Here is a 16,959-nt window from a genome sequence, read left to right on the forward strand (position 1 = left end):
ACTCTCCGGGGGAGTCTCGCAGAAACGAGAAGAGGAACAGGATCGACGAAGTGAGAAGTGAGGTTGGATGAGCCGACAAAAACGCGAAAAAGTTTGCCCAGAAACGATGAAAATGAACAAAATGACTTTCAGGACTTTGCCTCCTGATTTATCAAAGCGAAATAAATAGCAGCAAATAATATGGTTAACGTGAATGAATAACCATGAAATGTGAAGTAACGAGAAACGAAAGTTGAGAGAAACTTGAAGTTTGCACTTGAAATATGCTGAAACGTTGTTAATGAAATGTTGATTTTGTAAATAAAATTTTGAAAAAACAAGTGTCCGGTTGTTATTCGGGATTCTTTTTGTGCCAAGCTTCCGTACGAAATTGAGCAAAGAAAGACATTTTTGTTTTACGTATAATGAATGCCCGGGAGCAAGGGGGTTGAGAAAAAAGAGGAAAGATGACTATCAGACACGGGAGTTACGGCAGACAGCTTTCCCAGGCTCCGTTCCTAAGGGCGAAAGGAAAAAAGAACGAGATAAATAGAGTGAGGGAAAGAGAGAATGAGAAGTGGCCGAGAGGACGAGTCAAGACCGCCCGCGGATTTGCGTTTGTTGATTCAACGCAATTAATATTCATCGTCAGTGTCTCCTCTGCAAGAGCAAAGAGATCCGAGAGTCTTGGAAACCCCCCGTAGTAGAGACGAGATGACGCAGAGAAAACTTCGGTTTATGAGAAGCCAAATATTTCAACTGACTTTGCAAAAATCTTTAACCGCCTGAAAAAACGAGATTATGGGATCGAAAAAGTTCCCCAAAGTTGATACTTACGATGACTCCGAGTGAGTTGCAGGTTATTCAATATCAATATAATACCGAATGAACATTTCAAGATTTTCAACCCGTCGCTACAACGAAGCGAATCATTTTTCTTCTACAGAAACTCCAATCTTTTGAAATACTGAAAAAAAAGAAATGTCAGCCAACGAATTTCCGTTTATCAAAATGATATTTACTTCAATTTTTTTGTCTCCACTTCCGATAAGCTTAACTATTGAATCAAACCAAATTTGGCAAAGTAAGTGATCATCGGATAAGTGAAACAGAAATAAAAATCACTCGAATCAAAGCAGGACTCCGTTTGAACATGCGTATGGTGCGAGTCGACGTTGATGCTCTAGCGGTGCTATAAAGTTTGGTGAAGGAGCGCTTGCCTCAAATCCAGCATGAATGTGCGGCTCGAATGGAATTAGCAAAATCGTGTTTCTAGGAAATCAGGATTCTCAACTGCTCTTGAACTCATGGCAACTAATTAATCGACGGAAACATCATTGAAGGATCTCACTATATATAATCTGAGCGTTTGCAGGTATTCAGGATTCTTATCAATTTGAGCTCCTCTCGGTACAATGGAAAGCATTCGAAACCCTTTGAAGCACACTTGTCATCCTTTTGACGTGCTTCGCAATGAAAAATATTTCATCGATTCTCCAAACCCAATTCAACTCTATGATCACGTATTTTCGAATCCCCAAACCAAAACCGTATTCACTTCCGTTTTAAAAAGTCCCGAGATAAAAATAAGAAAAAATATAAAAATACGTGTTTATGATAGATTTCGTAAACGAGAAACCCAATATTTATTCATAAAAATGGAATGTCAATTGTTTAACTCAATTCTTAAAATCGTCTCTTTTCGCATCTGTTTTTCAAACGTCTGAAACACCATCCACCGTATTGGATTCCAACGGGACGTCACTCCGACAGCAAACAATCTAGATTTGTATCATGCGCTCTGTGTTATTGTGAAATTTTACAAGTTATTATCGCTTTTGTGGACTTTTCTCATTTATTTTATTAACCCTCTCGGAGCGTATGTTGCTTCTACGCAGCAAGCGCTTCCAGGCCCCATAAAACTGCATCGGTCAGTAAGGTCAGGTTTCCAAGTGCCTAATTCCATCAATTAAGGTTAGATTGCACCATGGATACTCCTTAATCAAGAGATGAACTGCTTCAACCCATCAAAATATCAATATGAAGCGGGCGTTTCGTGTTGAGTTGGGACTGTGCGAAAAGGTGCTTTAGTTATCGCAAAAGAAAAGTGAGTGCACATTTGGGTTTCATACTCCAAACGTATCCTTTCAAAGAGAAGCTAATACGATGAATTTAAGGTGTTAGGTGCTAGATTCATTCGCAAATTTTCCGGATTTTACCCCCAAAATTCGTATTTCCAAAAAAAATGGTTAAATTTCACAATGGCACAACTAGAAAGTATTTTGAGATAAAATTATAAAGGGAATAATTTTCCTTAAACTATAAATAATCTACCAATGAAAAATACGTTGATGCTCCACAATTTTCCACAATTTTTGTGCCCTTTTTACACTGTGTATTATTACATTCAGGCACAAGACACCAATGACCTGCATTATAACTCATTATTTTCGCAAATCTTGTTACTTGGTCTTTCGCATTGTTTACCAACGGAGTGCCGTCACAACGCGAAACAGCATAGCGTTACTGTGCGAAAATTCAAAATCATAAATAAAAAATAGTTCTTAAGACACTTTTCGGTCTTATAAAATGAGAATGAAAATTCCACTGATTCATTGCAATCTCAGGATTAATTTTGAACAGTTTTCAAAAAAAGGTCCAATTCCCAGATGAGCATAAAAAACCCATTGAAATATATCCAGACAGATCCCAAATCACCGGACTACAAAAGTTAAAGTCTCACACGCGTGCTCGCATCTTCCTCGAACAATATTAATCAGAATCTCTCTCGGAATAAATATATCGATATTTATATGGCAAAAGGGAAGCTGAGGGCACAACAATTCCAGTGCTAATCTATAAGAGTACTGGGATGATATAGTTGCGGACGTGTCTCGGTTTATCCGGCGCTGTTCATCCTGTGGTTAGCCCAAAACGTGCTACTCGTGTCGACCGTGATATACAGACACGAGGCGTTACCTCGCCTTGCATGCATCCACGTACAACCCCATACGAACTCATGGAACTTGAGCGCATAACGTTGTCAAGTTTAAGTTTGTAAGTTGTTCGAGTTGGCCTTCAGATCGGAAGCCTTTGACGTGTACCGCAGTATCGAATATCTCTGACGAGCCGGAATAATCTCTGTTTCGGCTTCTAACGAGTTACGGGCTCTTCCTTGTGGATCCGTGACAAAAAATGCGTCAATTCCAGTAATTTTCTTCAGATGTCGTAAGAAACGTTGCACACTGATTGAGCTTCGGATTTCATACGAGACACGCAGAAACGTTTTGTCCTCATTTTTCTCATCTTCGAAGCTCCGGATTCTAATTCAACGAAGAGATTCAGTTTCTTGGTAAAGAATAACCCATCAAAATGTTCGACCTCAAATCTGTTGGAGGAATCCTTCCATCCGGGCTCATCGTGTGCTCGCACAGAATCTCGAGTTTTGTCCTTAGCGGACTGACTGCTCATCTGTGAAAAAGGCGCAAACATCGTCGAGTTCCTTTTCGACGGTGCCTAAAATTGGTGAACTATATTAACGACCTGGTTCACTGAAAAGCGTGCGTCCACAATGAGCGTTGATTCGTACGAAAATGACTTTTAAAATTGCTCAGATTTAGGGGACAGGAAAAATGGTCACGCGCAATGCGGAATCGCCCGTACATAGCTATGACAGTAGTATAGCATTACATACGTGCGGACGTGACACAGAGACGGACGTGAAAGGGAAGAGGTGAAACAATTACCGGGACCGCTGGTTCGCTACCGGAAACGGAGAAGAGTAATGGTCATAGGTATCATTCACCGTCACTTGCTTTCCTTTTCCTCATTCATTCTCCCTGCATTCCCTCCTGCTTTCTCTGCCTCTGTGACACCGATGCACTGGCCCAGTTAACTCTCTACTTCTGCTCCTCCCATTCTCCTATCTCCCAATCCTCACTTGGGGCGTTCTCTCTCTGCGCTTCAACCGCAATCAAAATAACACATGGTGCATCCGAAACAGACGATTACGGAGCGACGCATGTGCCACGTAAATCAACCAACGAAATACGAGGATGAATTACTCGTTTTTTCGAGCAAGTGCTTCAACAATTTCAAGAGATACGGCCCGTCAGCAAAGACGCACCGATATTCTGTTTCCATCCAAACGTTCCGAACCCATTTGCTGTATTTCAATCAGAATTTGCTCAGCTACTCGGTGCTAGCGCGATATTTGGAAAATTCAAGCCAGCCGTCATCTAAAGTTATGACATTTTGTGGGAATCAATTTCCTCTTCGCCGTCAGCAGAGGGAGACCGGGCAGAGCGGAACCTCTCCCAAACGGTAGATTTTTTGTTGGAAATTTGTCAAATTTTATTATTCGGAAATAGCAATGGACGCGGAGCATGTTATAGGAGGACCAGATTTTTTCGAAATTTTTTCAAAAACTGAGAAAATTCGCTCTTTCGATTGTGGAGAAGCATTATTATATTCATGAGGAACATGAATGATCAACACTAATTCAATATTCACACAATTTGTTCATACTTTAGTAGAATATTGACATTCCAATAATTTAAGGTAGTTCACTCACGAAAACTTCTTTAAATATGAAGAAAAATACAAACAGGGACTATGCGTAAAAAATCGTTCATCTTTTCATATAACAAATAAATGCTTCTTGCAAAGTTTATAAAAAAGTACACAATAACAATGATGTATGTAACGAAGGTCTCGGAAAAAATTCGAGTCTTACTAGTAATAAAAATGTATTGCGTTAAAGATTGAACGACATTGATAATGAGCACTCGTGTAACCACACATTTGCTCATTTCGGCATTTTGTTTCTTCTTGGCTTGACTCATTCCTGTCACAGCCTTCCGTCTTTTTATTAATACTTTTTTCATGATCCATTTCTCGTTGTGTTTTCCCTTTGCGATTTTTTACATAAAAAACTGTAGTATTTTCGCCAGGGACGAATGAAATTTCGGGTTCAGTAAGGGATGAATGCCCGATTTCATTCGCCAAAAGTGAAGTTTTACAATTTCGAACGAATAATTCTGACATTAATTTAAATTATCTCTTTAATTAGAAAGTAAAAATCGGCCAGATTTAGACACCCATAAAATACGATCCTTCGAGCATGATCTACCTTAAACACAATCTTTTCATGGTGGGCAGAGTTCTTAAAACTTAAATCAAACTTCGACGTTTATATTCATTAATATGACATTCCTTTCGTTTATAATCATGAACGAATTATTCTCAATTGCTAGAAAATTTGATTGTTTTATCGCATACTCCATATTATTAGTATTCTGCCCAAGTGGTCCGCCCTGCTCGACCTTTTTATCTGCATCCTCGCGATAATTGATCGTAAGACATTGATCATTTGAAAAATTTTTTTTTTCCGGATTAAGTTTGACTCGAAATTGTCAAGCGGAAGAGTTGCTCGTTGATAAATGGCGAATCGCTATCGCTGTCGGTTAGTAATCTTAAATTGAAGCTTTCGGACTCGGAATTGATTACAGGCATGCGAGCCACCGAGTGATTTTCGTGCGGAGCAGTGCGCGGCTTTTGACAGCGTGCCCTACAGAGGACAACTTTTCAAGTGGTACCCTCATCACGATCGGACTCGAGCGTGCTCTTTGATCTGTCGCGGGGTACCAACGGTCAACGATCGTACCAGAACGAATGATTTTCGTCGAACGAGGAAACTGCATCGTGATAGCGAGAGCATCGATAACGGCGGGCTTGTTGGCGACCACGACGGCGTTACGAACGACAGCGAAGACGAGGACAATTTCAGCAGAGAGCTCGATACCGAGGACGACATCGTCGTTCAATTGGCTGCGAGAGTCGAGGATGGCACAAAGTGCCATCAAGATACGACGGACGTTTGCGTTGCTGGAACTTGCTCGGTGGGTGTATTTGCTGGTAATTGAGAATTAATCGATGAGTCAATTTGGTTTTACAAGCTCAACCGAAACGTTGAAAGAGTCGAGAAACTTCGAGTCTCTTCTCTCTATTTTTATAAACTCTCTTCCTGTTAAATAACTCATTGATCGGGCCGCGTGGAAAGAGAAATCAGCAAATTCGACGGTCACCTTCGCATGAAAAATCCATCGAAGATACATTTTCATATTGAATTCTTCCTCAGTTAGAACCGTTTCCGCGGTAAAGGAGAAAAAGTTGTAAATTCGTGAGCTTTCGGTGGGGAAAAGTAGTTTGAAAGTGTGAGAAGTTGCCGGGAGCAAAGAATAATAAGGAGTTAGGGGAAAAGCTCTGTACAATAACTAATCAGACTAGGGGCGGGGAACGGGCTACGTAATTAAGCGCTAAAACCGAGGTTGGTAAACGCTAACTAACTTTGCATTATTAAAGAGGGCGTCGGAAAATCCGAGTTCTCGTGAGCTCCGCAGTGCGAACTTCCGGTGGACGTTGCTCATCGTCCGGCGCTTCCGGGCTCCCTCCCTTCTCCCCTTTCTTCACTCCGGGAAAAAGTATCTCGTGGCAGTTTAGCAAACGAAATGAACGCTTGTCTGAACACACGTACAACAGATCATCGTTGAAATTAATTACTTAATATAAAGCGCAGTTGAACGAGATTGAAATAGCGAGCGATCAAAATGATGAAAAGCTTCGAAAGATTCGGGATAAAAATTCAGCACATAGAGCCAAAACTCCAACTCTTTGCCCTCGTCCACTCGGCGTACGTAAAATTTCATAAAATTCGACGCTCCCCTCGCGATACTCGAGCCCCAACGATTGCGAGTTTCGCGTCTTTATCGTTATTGGCAGTCCTTTCATGCAAGTTTATTGGTTTCTCGTGCTCCCCCTGCACACTGGACGACTGTTTATAGCTATTCGTGCAATAAATATTTCCGCAAACTCTCGTATTTGTACGACTTGCTGGAGCTCGATTTTCCCGCATTCCCTCGCACTCGCCGTTTCTCTTGTCGAAACATTCGCGAAGCGTATCCACTGTGAAATGCGAACTAAGAGAGATGCTTCTCCCCACTGAACACCGCAGAATTATAGTTTTCCTCACTAGCCGCTCATTTGCACGATCTCCGAATTCCGACGCGTTACGAAGGAGCGTCTTGAGCATCGTCGCGACAAAGTTGACTCGTATCATCGCGATCTTTGCCTCCGTTTCATAAAAGCTAGGAGAACTCGTCGGAAAGTCCAATGAGAATGAAAAAATAGTGATCGACGGAAGAGGAAGGAGCTCGATGAGCTATCGCTTAGAACTGCGAGCGCGCTTCGTCAATAGTTTCGAGAACAGTGCACGAATTTCGTAGACTCGAATTAACTCGATATCGACGAATTGTATCGATCCGCGCGCAAGTTCACCAAACTTTGTGGCACGCCACTGGAACGATGCACCAGAACCGTAACTTTGCTTTCTCTTTTTTCTCCTTTTCTCTTTCTCCACGTCTGTGAATTTCAATCGGGAGCCAGAAAGTGGGCTGCGACATGAGGGTGGGCAGCAATAAGAACAAAGATTCGTGCGGCGTTTGCGGGGGCAACGGTTCGAGCTGTCAGCCTCAATACTCTTGGAGCCTCGAATCGATATCCGCCTGCTCCAAGTCGTGCGGCAGTGGTGAGCTCCCATTTTTTTCTCTATGTAATATTTGTTGGAATAATTGTAACAGTACTGTACGAATGGCATCGACAAATGCTTGGTTATTGAAGATTCTTCCATATTTTTTTTTTTTTTTTTTTTTTTTGGAAAATTTACTTTTCACGTCCGAGACAGCAACGATATTGCGAAAGGGATAAACTCGTCATGGATTATTCAACGAATTGATTAACTGTAGCACACAGTCGTTATTACTCGTTGCAAACGCTCCGCTCTAATCAGCTAATGAGAGCTTCGAAGCGATATAAATGATATAATATTCCGGTAATCCTTAATCAAGTCCCATTGAAATTTCCAAATAACGAACAACAGTGGAAATTGCGGAATTTCATAACTCGATCGGCCCAGATCGATTAAACGTCAAAATTGTGAGAGTTTTTTTTTAAATGTTCGCCCTTAATCTGCCACGATTCTGTTGAAGGCTTCAAAATGGCAATGCCCGTCTGCAAATCGCTGGACGACGGTGTCGTCGAAGACTCGAATTGTGACCCGGACGCCAGACCCAACAAGACACTTTTGCCTTGCAACGTTCATCCATGCTCGACGAAGTGAGTACGAAAAATGAGAAAAAACACGTTGGTTCTTGCGAGGAGTGAAATTCGCTGGCTATGATGTCCCAACGCGTTTCCCAACATCCGGGTTACGGGGGACGAGAAAATAATTACTTTCGTCCGGATTCTTTCGATTGACGCAAAACCTTTCAACTCCAGGACCTTCGTGGCTGATTATAATTACAATTTATTTCATAATCGATGGCTCTCCGTCTCAGTCTCCGAATGAAAATGCGGAATATTTAAGGAGGAACATTAGCTTGAGGAAAATGGTGACAGCTTAATGAAACTCTTATAATACTTTTTTGGACATATTTTCTATAGTCTCTCCAATTTTTGATCCATCTCATTCAGCCATTTTTTATTAAATCGTTTCCAAACTTGGAGGTCGTTTAACTACCATTTTTTAATATCTCACATAAAATCCACCTAAAAATGACGTAAACAGAGCAACCAGGTTTTACGTAGATAGCTTAGATAAAAACAATGAAATTCGTATTTAAACGACCTCACTTTACGTGAAGCTGATGTTCCTCCCTAATTCTCCATCATTTGCGTTGAGCTTGTCGAAAATGCTTGTCGTTCTTTTTCATTGATACGTGGAAAAAATCGAGAAAAAATCGTGACTCGTAACTCAACATTTTCACTGGAAAATACAGCAAAGAAAGAGCTCGTCCATTACGTATGGACGGTGCAATATATAAATACAGACTTCTATAGATTATAGACCCGAGGGAACGTGTGCCATGGTGAATCCCAGCGAAAGTCATTTTTATGAATTTTCTATATTCCCAGGTGGATCACCGGTGAATGGAGTAGGTGCAGTGCAAGCTGCGGTGGTGGATCTAGAACACGACCGATATTCTGCACCGAAGAAAACGGAAACGAGACTACGAAGGTAAGAAAAACTCCGGAAAAAAACGAGGATAAGAGAAATAACGTTGCCATAAGTTTCGAGCAAGAGGCAAGAGCCGAGTGGATCCACGTATGCGTGTATAAGTATCAAGATGTTGGTTCCCCACGGTAGAAAAACGTGGAAGTATGAACTCTCCGTGTATTTTCTTTCAGTCTCTTCCATTTGACATGCAGAACTTGGCTTTTAGAGCGAATTATCTGAAAATTCTTCATAAAGACTGAGAAAAAAATTTGATTGAAACACTTGAAAAATATTCAATTTACCTAAAATATTTAGTTACGTACGACAAAATATTTAGATAATCATTCAAATAAATAGCAATTTAGATTAACGAAATTGAGGGTTATGGGACAATGTTTGGCTTACACTAACGTCACGTTTTGTTGCTCAATGCATCTGAAAACTAGGAGTGCATAAAAAAAAAGTCTCTTTCGTATCGACAATTGTAATAAATAAAATCAAATATTTGATCAGTCAGAAATTTAGCTGGTTAGTTAAGAAATAAGCAAATTCGTTCAACTAAATTATACATAAAACATACTGAACTTTCTTTCGAGGTAGACATTTGCATAAACAATTGATTTGGTTCGTCATCGATAAGATTTATTTTTCACAAATCATGTTGGCTAATATAATAATAGATTTCAAGAAATGTTGGATTGTATGGAACTGACTAGTACGATTCGATTTACAAAATATTTATCATTCTCAACAAAACAGTTTGGATTCTTCAGTATACTTGACATTCAAACAAATACACCATAAAAGTGTATTCGAATGAAGTAGAAATGAAGAAACGTTTCGAGTTCTTCGAACAAAAGATTTGGTTTCACTCATTCAGTTAATTCACACGAACAAAAATTTAATAATTCGGATAAATAAAGTTTGATCAAGCAACAAAAATATCAACTAAATTTAGTCGTTGCAACGATTTTTTTTCCTCAGTACACTGAATGAAAGTTGTTTCATTTAGCAAAATTCTGTTTAATTAGACATTCGATAAAAAAATTCGACGGATCCATCGCCCGACCGTAGAATCGAACGGAATTTTGGTTGAATTTTTTCGTCACTGTCTGCTTACAGAAATCGGTATTTCAATTTGATTTTTCGCAGAGGAAATCTTCAGCTTCGATATGAGAATGCGAAGGATATTAAAATATTTGTCTCTCGTGCTTCCTCCTCCGATTATCGAGCGCGCTATTTTCCCACGTTTTCTATGAGTCAGTAAGATTTTCTGTTCGAACAGCTACCGGAGCACAGGTGCAACGCGATTTATAAGCCCGGCTATCAGGAAACGTGCAACACCGTGTCGTGTCCCATGTGGGAAAGCAGTCCGTGGAGCCAGGTGAGAAATACAATTATTTTCACCATAAAAGACCATTGAAAATAGCGTTTTTTCTTCTCTTCGTCTCACAGAAAAAACGAGATCGCAAAGAGATGTCATAGCATTGATGAGAACTGAATCGTCATCGAATTTATCAAGCGCGTTTTCAATCAGAATTTGTGTCTTTTCCGAAATAATCTTCCGATGAAAAGCAACGAGATTGCTGGTACAAAAACAAAATGAAGTTCTCGCTCACCCTCTTCGACCCCGGTTCGCTCGGATGTGTTACGTCTCCTAAAAATGAGATGCGTAAAATTGCGATGAACGCTTCAAGAGAAGGGCAGCAGCAGTGACGAAGAGTCGAGCAGAGACGGAAGCTCCTCCTGCTTCCTCTCGCGCCTTCCAAACGCGTCCCCTTTTTCTATCTCGCTCTCAGAAGATTTTGTATTTGTCTATGAAGATTTACCAGAAAAGCGGAGTGTTTGAACTCTCTCAGAACGGCGCATACCCACGTAGCAAGAGTGTATAAAAGCGAGGCACGCACGGGAAAGCAACTCGAGCGCGATTTATATTTCGAGCGAGAGAAAAGGCGACGCTTCGTCTCGCGTGTGCATGCCGAGAGACCACGAAACTCTCGAGATGCTCCACGCTCCGTTGCTTCCTAAAAGAGGAGCGAACGACCGTCTGGGTTGCATGGCCACGTAGCGACGATGCAGTGAGCCTGGCGCCACGGACCAGCCCCCCGAGCTTGAAGCAGCGACAAAAAACCGCACAGTCATTGGCATCTTTCTGTTTCACTTCCTCCCTCACTTACCCCCTCCAGAAGAATCACTCGGATTCCCGAGATCCTTCGAATTTGCATTCCTCCGAATATGAAACTGCAGCGAATTACTCGAGCTACTAATGCGTCGCGAGTCCCTATTTTTCGCCCGATGTTCGAAGCTCTGGCAGCTCACCTTGAGCTAAATTTCGCTGCCAAACAGCCCCCCGGAACGGGGCGATCAGCTGTCCGTGTAAATTAGCATCGTGAGCCGCGAGTCCGGAGATTCGTTTTGTAAGAGAATAAAACAAGCAACGAGGACGGAGCTCCCGAAATTGTTAAGTGGGCAGTATTCCATCGAGGTGTTTCTGACCGTTCGGTACAAAATGGCGAAATGAAAATGTTTTTGGTGCGTTTATAGTGGGCAACGACTGCGCACGATATTCGACGTCGACGAAAGTCTTAAAAAAGGGGAAAAGAAGATGTTGTACTGAGAAACGGGAGGGAGGGGTAGAAAGAAAGAGGAAAAGTCGAACTGCGAAGTTGCGGCGAAGGAAAAGAGCCAACGGTACTACATCAGCGACCGACATCAAACAGGACAATTTTCTCGTCAAATAACTCCTCCTCCTCCTCCTCGCCTCTTTGCCCTTTCTTCGTATATAAATTCCTCCCCCTGCTGCTTTCGCCGGAACGTTCCTTGACACGTTCTTGGCGCAGTTTCTACGTACTCTTCCACCCCGGTCGACCCCGCCGTGCTTCGCCATCGCCGGGAAGAATCGCGTGTAGCAAGTAAACGAGAGTAGAACGGGGCTCGAAAGATAGGAAGAGCGAGAAAAGCGCTCTGCCGAGATTTCGAACAGAAGGGCTGGCATTGCTCGCCAATTTTTCCGTTTTTCACTCTCTATCGAGTCGAGGAAAATATTATCCGGGTTGATTGCGTGCTTAGCTGCGGTGAGCCCCGAAATAGAGGACAAATAGTATTTGCCAGTAAAAAGATATTAAACCGAGTCGAAGGCTCGGCCGAAGGAGCGCTGGTTCAATTGAAATTGATGAGGAAAACAAAGTTGCTTCAATCTCGACTCCTTTGCTCTCGTTCGTCTCACCAGGAATAAAACTGGCCAGGAATAGCTGCGTTTCAAACAATCGAGCAGTTGCGAGTTACAAAATTCTGTGAAATTCAATGTTTCCGGTGAAAATGTACGTGCAAAGTTGCTCGAACGGATTTTACGAGCGAGAAGTAAAGCGGGGAGAAAGCAACCGTCGAGTTTGTAAATTCAGCGTTTCCATTTTTATTTTCTCTGCCAATTTTATGAGAAGTAAATTCGTGTATGCTCGCGATATTTCGTGAACGGATTGCGCCACCGAAAATCAAGCTTTCAATTCAAAGCGGATTAATCTGCGTACGAACAACGTTATTTTCGTAGTGCATTTTCTTTATTATCCATAAACAAAACTGGCAAATACTGCCTCGGTGTGCATTCAAATTTACAAATGATTTTATGAGCTCTGCGTCCACTCGCACTTTGCAACAAATATACCCAGCGTCAAGCGTGTACCAGCGATGAAACCGTCGTTGCGTCTGTGTACAAACATCCAGACAAGTAGTACGAGTCTGCGGAGATCAGACGCGCGGCCAAAGTAGTTACGGCGCCGTATTGTCGCGTCAATCTTTTCACGAGCTTCCCTACATTCCGGGTTGAGATTTATGGAAACTTAAGACTGCACGCTTCGACAGCGACGAAACAAAATCCTTTGGATCGAGTGGAATGAAATTTTTTATTTTCACTAGGGTCACCGCACGCGCAAGCGCGCGCTTGTCTTTAATTGTTTTAACACTTTTTAAATAAAAATATTACTCGGGACTTTACTTACTCCATCACTTCACTCTTGTGTCACTAAATAAATTTATCTGACACGATCGCGATCGAACAAGTTGCAATTGCTTCCTCCTTCTTTCTGTGATCTAAAATACGCGCACATGAACGAACTCGGAGCACAACATCGACAACCAATCCAAAGTATGTCTTTAGCAGCTTCAAAAATAACTTGCACTTCGAGATTTCGTAACAATTCTTCTTTTATGAAAGGATTCTTTATTGATTTTTCTTAACTTCATGGCTTTCGAGTGATTTTACACATTTCCGTATCCAAATGAATCTGCTTTGAAGGACTTTTGTTATTAGCAATCCCTAAATCCACATAAAATACACGACTACATTTTTAAAAACTGACCATACATTTTTTTACATTTTTGTACATTTTTTTCCACAAATACTTTCACCCTTGGGGTGAATAAATCCTACGAACATTTAGTAAATATTTACAATACCTATCGTTGCTAAAAGTGATCCTAAAATTTTTTTTCAGCATTATTATCAATAAAAAATTATATGGAGGTTCATTTTAGAGAGGAGGAAGGTACAAAAACCAAAAAAAAGTGAAAAAATTCGAATCAAGTTTCAGTTTCTTCGCTATCATCATCAACGAAAAATGGTCCCAAAACTTTTGGACCATAGAAGTGGTTAGGCGAGTCTGGAATATTTTTCGAATAATATTCGTGATTATTTTCAAATAAAAAAAAAAATGTAATAAAATGTTGACCTCTCCTCTGCCTAAAATTAATCGCGGGATCATTTTCCATCAATGATAATTCTTAAAAAATAATTTCCATTCGGTAAATGTCAGTGCATTTATTTTTCTGAATGCATGATTTCTCATTTTCGCTGCAGAAGGAAAAATCGTTTTTGCTCGACTGTATCAGAGCATTATTTTCGTACTTTATCGTGGCGGGTATTCAGTTTTTGGCACTGCTGCTACTTGAAATTTCAATGAGGACCGTATTGAGAAAGGATTTTCGAATCCTGGCTGTGGCTCTTAAAATAAACTATTCCCATTTGCTCTCTTTCCCTTTTATCTTTTATTTTATCACTCTCTTTACTGTCTCCCTTATTCTCAGTCTCTCCGCTAACATTACAACGATCTTTTACCAAATTTTCGCCACCTCTTGTTCTCGCACTCAACCATTTCGGGCTGCATCATCCCTCACTGAAATGCAACAAATCGAAAAACCGACACTCCCCTGGACTCGGGGATTGAAGAAAAAAGCCTTCGCATGCATTATTCATGAAGCCATTATACGCGATCGCGTATCTCTCGCTCGGGGAAATACGTCTGCGAACAGCTCGACATTGGGAAATTGGTTTTTTTAAAGCTCGTGCAACTCAGGGACAAAATAAACCAATTATAATGACACAACATTGAAAGAAGTTTGTCCCTCAATGGGAGGTCGAATGATCGGTTAAGAACTGACGATTGTCCAGTCGATTATCATTTTTAGCCTAAAATACTTTCAAGGATTCATAAACGGGACAAATTTCCGTGACATTTATCTCAATTCGTGAGCCCCCGTTTGTCCAATCCTTTCATTCCTCCTCGCAGGAATGTACGAAACTTTAAAAGACAGCAGAAAAATGAGCGATGAGCAATCAACGCCAAGTCGGATAAATCGGAAGATGTGCTTTTACTTCCTCTCCGAAAAGCTCCGGTTCATACAGCGCCAGGATAATGCACGGGAATAAAAGCAACGTTTTTCATGGAGGATGAAAAAAATTGAAAAATCTTTATACGGCAACGAAGCTCAGATCTCAGTCATCAATATCGTTCATCTTTTGTAAACTGCCGGATCCCTCTCACGCCCACATCTTTCAACACTTATTTGTCTGGGCTTTCTTTATGATTTACGATTCCTCAGGCTTTGCTCAGCAATTTTCTTAGGTAAATTCGTCTTTTATGGAACGGGGGCACACATTTCGCCATTTTTTCACTCAAGCAACAGCGAAAAGCGTCAATTTTTATATCGCCGGAAGATTCTTTATGAACAGTGAGAATAAGCAAAATTTTATAAAAACAACTGACGGTTGGAGCTTCGAAGCTTCCACTCGAAGCTCCGACGAGTATTCGCTTTTGCTTCGATTAAATCCTCTCAATATTATTTCGAAAATATGCCCCATAATTGAAAAGTCTTCGCTTCAAACGAACCCAGTTTATTCAACTTGAATGAGCTCGGTTAGTATAGTAAAAAATAAATATATTTTCGGCTCAAACGCTTCGCTTGTAGCATTAAAATTGGTTTATTTCTACGAAATAACCGCGTTTAATGCTCAACCTAATAGGGACCTTGCGAGCACGAGTCGTATTTGCGGTGAATACGTTATTAGATCTGTAACGAATCTCGGAGTAATTTCCAATCGAAATATAAACCTGCGAGCATCAAAGGAAAGCAAACGCGAACACATTTCCACGAGTTTGTTACGAAAAATGAATAAAAATACAATAAAAACGTAAATATTCGTTCGGGGAGTGAAAAAATAAGGAAACCGGAAGACAGCAATTGATAGATTTCCCTCTCAATCGCAAAACGTAAAGGAACACTGCTGATCCTGAGCCAAGCGAGAATACACAGTGGTTGAAAGCTCTTTGGCCTGACCCGCCTCTTCCTTTGCCTCCTTAGAGCACTCCGGCTTGCTTCATCGACGTTCTCTTCTCTCGAGCTGTCTTCCAACAAAATTGTACATTTTACCAAGTACGCATATACTTGTATATACACGTGCCTGAGGCTTCCTCTCTATACACACACAAATTTCGTTCTTTCATCGCATATAAACACTGCTGCACGAACTGTTTCGTTCTATATTTATCTTCCTCCATTTCTCAGTCTTCCTTCGGAGGCATTATTCATTAGCTCGATAATTTATCGTCCAGTGGCCGAAAGCTGGAGCCGTTTGAGTGCCCGGACACTTGCAGCTTCGGAGTCGGTGCATAATTTTCGATTTTTGGAGGGACTGGAAATCTGACCTTTTCTCATTGAACTCGCGACAAATACTCGCTTCTTTCCACGTTGTTTGTGCATGCGTCCTCCCAAGACGTTTGGCTCGGTGCGCTCGAGGGCGAAAATTAAAAGTGAAATAGCACCGAGTCCCTGGAAAAATGGTCGCGATACGCGAAGAACTCCCCGCGCACATTGCACACGTGAGTAGGACCACGAAGGAAGGCTCGAGGCACGTCGAGAGCTTTTCCATTTTCTCACCATTACGTCAGCCCTCTTCACGTGCCGAGGCCGATTCTCTTCTGCAGTCTTTGAAACGGGAGTGAGCACTAAGAAACTCCGGAGACTCGATGGATCCTTTTTCTCAAAATTCTGTAAACTCACGCTGCACTCTCGCTCTTCCCTCCCCCTTCGCGTCCCCTCTTCCTTCTTTAAGGCACTTGTAAATATCGCTCGGAGGAAGAAGACGTTCGGAAGGTCTCGCGGCTGGCCCCGCCCGGCGTCTCGTGCGCGAAAAAACATCGGAAAATTCAAGGGAACGTGAGCCGCAGGGGGAAAATTGATGGGATTATTTTTCCAGGCTTGAAATCTTCGGGCAGCTCGGAAAATGAAATAGAGAGTCATGGAGCTTTTTAACGAGCGTTGCTAATGCACGATCCCGTCACGTTCCGTTATTTATCAGCCGATGAGTTATTATTATTTGCCCCAACGACTCGAGCAACCCTTTGCCCTCGATTTGTTTTTCTTAACGAGAATATTCCTCCGTTCGCAATCGCATTTACCGGATTTAACACAGGAAAATATTCCAACGGACCGAAAAGGGAGCAAGTTTGCTTGAGGCGTCGGCCCAGTTTCGTTCCACCATTTATTCCGAGCTCCTCGTTGCTTCTTCGTCATATTTTCAGTGCTCGGTGGTCTAGCAAAAAAATGATAAATTTTCATCGAAAATACGAAAAACTTGTCGATTGATTTTTACGACG

At 41.5% G+C, this 16,959-nt stretch overlaps 1 protein-coding gene across 1 annotated transcript in view; it reads left to right on the forward strand.

Annotated features, from left to right (window-relative positions):
* The window catches only part of nolo (no long nerve cord), a 151,444-nt gene that overhangs the window by 118,618 nt on the left and 15,867 nt on the right, over nucleotides 1-16,959 (forward strand). Inside the window, exons 6-10 of the mRNA XM_043425768.1 lie at nucleotides 5,490-5,879; nucleotides 7,423-7,564; nucleotides 8,025-8,151; nucleotides 8,950-9,052; nucleotides 10,317-10,415. Of these exons, the coding sequence (XP_043281703.1) occupies nucleotides 5,490-5,879; nucleotides 7,423-7,564; nucleotides 8,025-8,151; nucleotides 8,950-9,052; nucleotides 10,317-10,415 (861 nt within the window). The remainder of the gene's footprint in view (nucleotides 1-5,489; nucleotides 5,880-7,422; nucleotides 7,565-8,024; nucleotides 8,152-8,949; nucleotides 9,053-10,316; nucleotides 10,416-16,959) is intronic.

This window comes from Venturia canescens, chromosome 8, assembly GCF_019457755.1.
Source record: "Venturia canescens isolate UGA chromosome 8, ASM1945775v1, whole genome shotgun sequence".
Taxonomy (NCBI): domain Eukaryota; kingdom Metazoa; phylum Arthropoda; class Insecta; order Hymenoptera; family Ichneumonidae; genus Venturia; species Venturia canescens.